The sequence below is a fragment of the Lipotes vexillifer genome, unplaced genomic scaffold (assembly GCF_000442215.2).
Source record: "Lipotes vexillifer unplaced genomic scaffold, Lipotes_vexillifer_v1.1 scaffold1008, whole genome shotgun sequence".
In the NCBI taxonomy this organism is placed as follows: Eukaryota; Metazoa; Chordata; class Mammalia; order Artiodactyla; family Lipotidae; genus Lipotes; species Lipotes vexillifer.
The window spans coordinates 4533294-4536630 of record NW_006772616.1 but is presented as its reverse complement, the minus strand read 5'-3'; the positions used below and the strand labels follow the sequence as shown (position 1 = coordinate 4536630).

General features: G+C 59.1%; 1 protein-coding gene across 1 annotated transcript in view; it reads left to right on the top strand.

Moving 5' to 3' along the window:
- Positions 1–795: 795 nt before the first annotated feature.
- The window catches only part of PDZRN3 (PDZ domain containing ring finger 3), a 247459-nt gene continuing 244917 nt past the window's right edge, over positions 796–3337 (top strand). Inside the window, exon 1 of the mRNA XM_007447670.1 lies at positions 796–1606. Coding sequence (XP_007447732.1) covers positions 884–1606 — 723 coding nt within the window. The 5' untranslated portion in view covers positions 796–883. The remainder of the gene's footprint in view (positions 1607–3337) is intronic.

The following is a 3337-nucleotide window of genomic DNA, read 5'->3' as shown; positions in this document are numbered from 1 at the left end:
ACGCTCTCTCACAATATTGTACTGATGATTTTTAAAGGGACCGATTTATCAGGGCCCAGCACAGTGCAAGCCACACTTTAGTGCAGACACTTCAGAGGTATTAGGTGAAGTGAACGGAGCCAGCCCAGCAGCTTCTCCCACCCTGGCAGCCGGCGAGCAGCTCGCGTCCCCGAAAACTGGCCTTCGTAGATTCGCCCTCTGCTTCTGGAAACCTTGGCCTGGCAAACCTCCGGGTCCGCTGAACCTCTGGCGGGACCTGTAGTTGCAGGAGCGTCCCGCAGGCTCTGTAACTTTCCCCGGAATGAAATAAATAAATAAAGACCGTAAGTGCTGAGATAGCGGGCCCCGCGATATTTTTCGCTCTCTGTAATCAGCCACGAAAAGAGGAGGCAGGGGAGGGGAGTAAAAAGTCGCGATCCGGGCCGGAAGGGGCTCCAGGAAAACTCGTCTGGGCGACAGCAGCACCCTCTGCGCCTAACTTAGTGAGCTTTCCTCGGCTGGTATTTTGTCTCCCATAGCGAAAACTGCAAGAGAGCGGAGTGGAGTTTCCGGAGAGAAAGGCTCAGGCTGGCGTCCTGGGCGGGCCAGTCCACTTGGCGAGCCTCTGGGTCTTCCTACCCTCCTTCGCCACCCGTCCTCCTCCCTTTTGCAGGGGGCGGGCGGGAGGCAGCCGAGGCAGGATGTGCGTGCGCACGCGCTCGCGCAAATACGGCTGAGGAGTTCTGTTCCTCGGGCATTTTCCGAGGAAGTCTGGAGCAATTAGGCTCAGTCCGGGGAGAGCCAGCGAGAGAGCGGGCGGCACAGCCGGCGCGTCTCGGCTGCCTCGCAGGGAAGGAGGGGGCGGCCGGCCGCCCGGCGGCGACCCCGGGCCCCGGCCGCCACCATGGGCTTCGAGCTGGACCGCTTCGACGGCGACGTGGACCCGGACCTGAAGTGCGCGCTGTGCCACAAGGTCCTGGAGGACCCGCTGACCACGCCGTGCGGCCACGTCTTCTGCGCCGGCTGCGTGCTGCCCTGGGTGGTGCAGGAGGGCAGCTGCCCGGCGCGCTGCCGCGGTCGCCTCTCGGCCAAGGAGCTCAACCACGTCCTGCCGCTCAAGCGCCTCATCCTCAAGCTCGACATCAAGTGCGCGCACGCGGCGCGCGGCTGCGGCCGGGTGGTCAAGCTGCAACAGCTGCCCGAGCACCTCGAGCGCTGCGACTTCGCGCCCGCTCGCTGCCGCCACGCGGGCTGCGGCCAGGTGCTGCTGCGGCGCGACGTGGAGGCGCACATGCGCGACGCGTGCGACGCGCGGCCGGTGGGCCGCTGCCAGGAGGGCTGCGGGCTGCCCCTGACGCACGGCGAGCAGCGCGCCGGCGGCCACTGCTGCGCGCGGGCCCTGCGGGCGCACAACGGCGCACTGCAGGCCCGCCTGGGCACGCTGCACAAGGCGCTCAAGAAGGAGGCGCTGCGCGCGGGCAAGCGCGAGAAGTCGCTGGTGGCGCAGCTGGCTGCCGCACAGCTGGAGCTGCAGATGACCGCTCTGCGCTACCAGAAGAAATTCACCGAGTACAGCGCACGCCTCGACTCGCTCAGCCGCTGCGTGGCCACGCCGCCCGGCGGCAAGGTAGGCACCCGCCGCCCGCCCCGACCCCCTGCCGGGCTCCTGTGTCCCCGGGGCGCCTCCCAGTCCCTTTGGGCACGCGGGTCCCGGGAGCTGCCCGGCAGCATCTCTGCCTCCCTCTTCTGACACTGCTTGCCAGATAGATCACCGTGAGCAAGGTCGGGCAATCGGCCTAAACTTGGGAACTGTGGTCCTTTGACAGATTAGACTCAGGGCGAAGCATAGCTCCAGCAGCTTCAGGGGTTCTGGAAAGACTCAAAGCAATCCGCGACCAGCGCAGGGTAAGAATGAGTGTGGCTCCAGAGTCAGAAGTGTGCAAAGGCTTTGCTGCAGACCAGCTGGGTGATGTTGGGGAAGTCGCTTAGCCTCTTTGGAGGTTGGGAAACATGGTTCCTGTACACGTGACACACAGGATAAGATACTGACACACGGTGTGAACTATATCCATGCACCCTCAGGAGTTCCAGAAAGAATAAAAGGAGCCCACAGCCCGTGTAGATTAAGTTAAGAAGGCTGCCAGAGGAGAGGCCTCTGGAGTAAAAGCTGGATTCCGACGTGGGCTGTGCTGCCAACTAGCTGGCTGACTTTGAGCTAGCAGCTGAAGCTCCCTCAAGTTGGAAAGTGTGGCCCTGGAGATGTGACACGGTGGGGGGGGGGGGGGGTGAAACACAGACAGGCCCCTTCTGTAGTATTCCTCCAGGGACTGAAAGAATTCCAGAAAGAAGTAAAGGGACCGCCACCAAATACAAAGTAATAATTGACAGTGAGCCCTCTGGAATTAGAACTGTTCTCGAATCAGGGCTCTTGGCTAAACAGCTGAGTCATGTTGTGCCTTAACCTCCAGATGCCTCTGTTTCCCTAAATGTAAAATAGCTTCTTTACCCCCTTCAGGGAGAGAACATGTGAGAAGGGTCTAGCATGGTGCCTGGTGGAAAGTCAATGCTCAGCAAGCATCCCCTGCACTTATCTTTAACCTCCTCCCCTTGTAAGCCGTCCCCTTGTGCTGGGAGTTGGTGAAATTATCACAGCCACCACTACTGGAGGCTTGCTTTGCTCCAGGCCCCGTTCTAAGCACTTCTGCTTCTCAGCTGTTTCCTTTGTAATCAAGTAAGGGAGGCACGTTGCTTCTCGTTTTGTAGGTGAGGAAAACTCAGGACCAGTCAGAGGCGGTCAGATGCCTGAGTCACAGCTTCTAGGTGCCAGAATTGGTTTCTGAACCCACAGGTGCCCAAGCTCGCGACCGCTATTGTGTTGCCTCCCAACGTAACCACAGGTGCCATTTACTGAGGGTTTATTATGTACCAGAGACTGTGGCAGATCACTTCGGAGGCATTCCGTATTTAATCCTCTGAGATGAGAAAGCAGGCTCAGGTCACAGAACTCGTCCAGAGCTGGGATTCAGGTTCTACCTCAGTTGTCCACCTTGGAGTGTTTTGACATTTTGGGCCCCAAAATTCTTTGTTATGGGAGGCTGTCTCGTGCATTGTCGAATATATATATATATATATATATATATATATATATATATATATATATATTTTTTTTTTTTTTTTTTTTTTTTTTTTTTTTTTTTTGGGGGGTCCTCGGGCCTCTCAGTGCTGTGGCCTCTCCTGTTGCGGAGCACAGGCTCCAGACGCCCAGGCTCAGCGGCCATGGCCCATGGGCCCAGCTGCTCCGCGGCATGCGGGATCCTCCCGGACCGGGGCACGAACCCGTGTCCCCTGCATCGGCAGG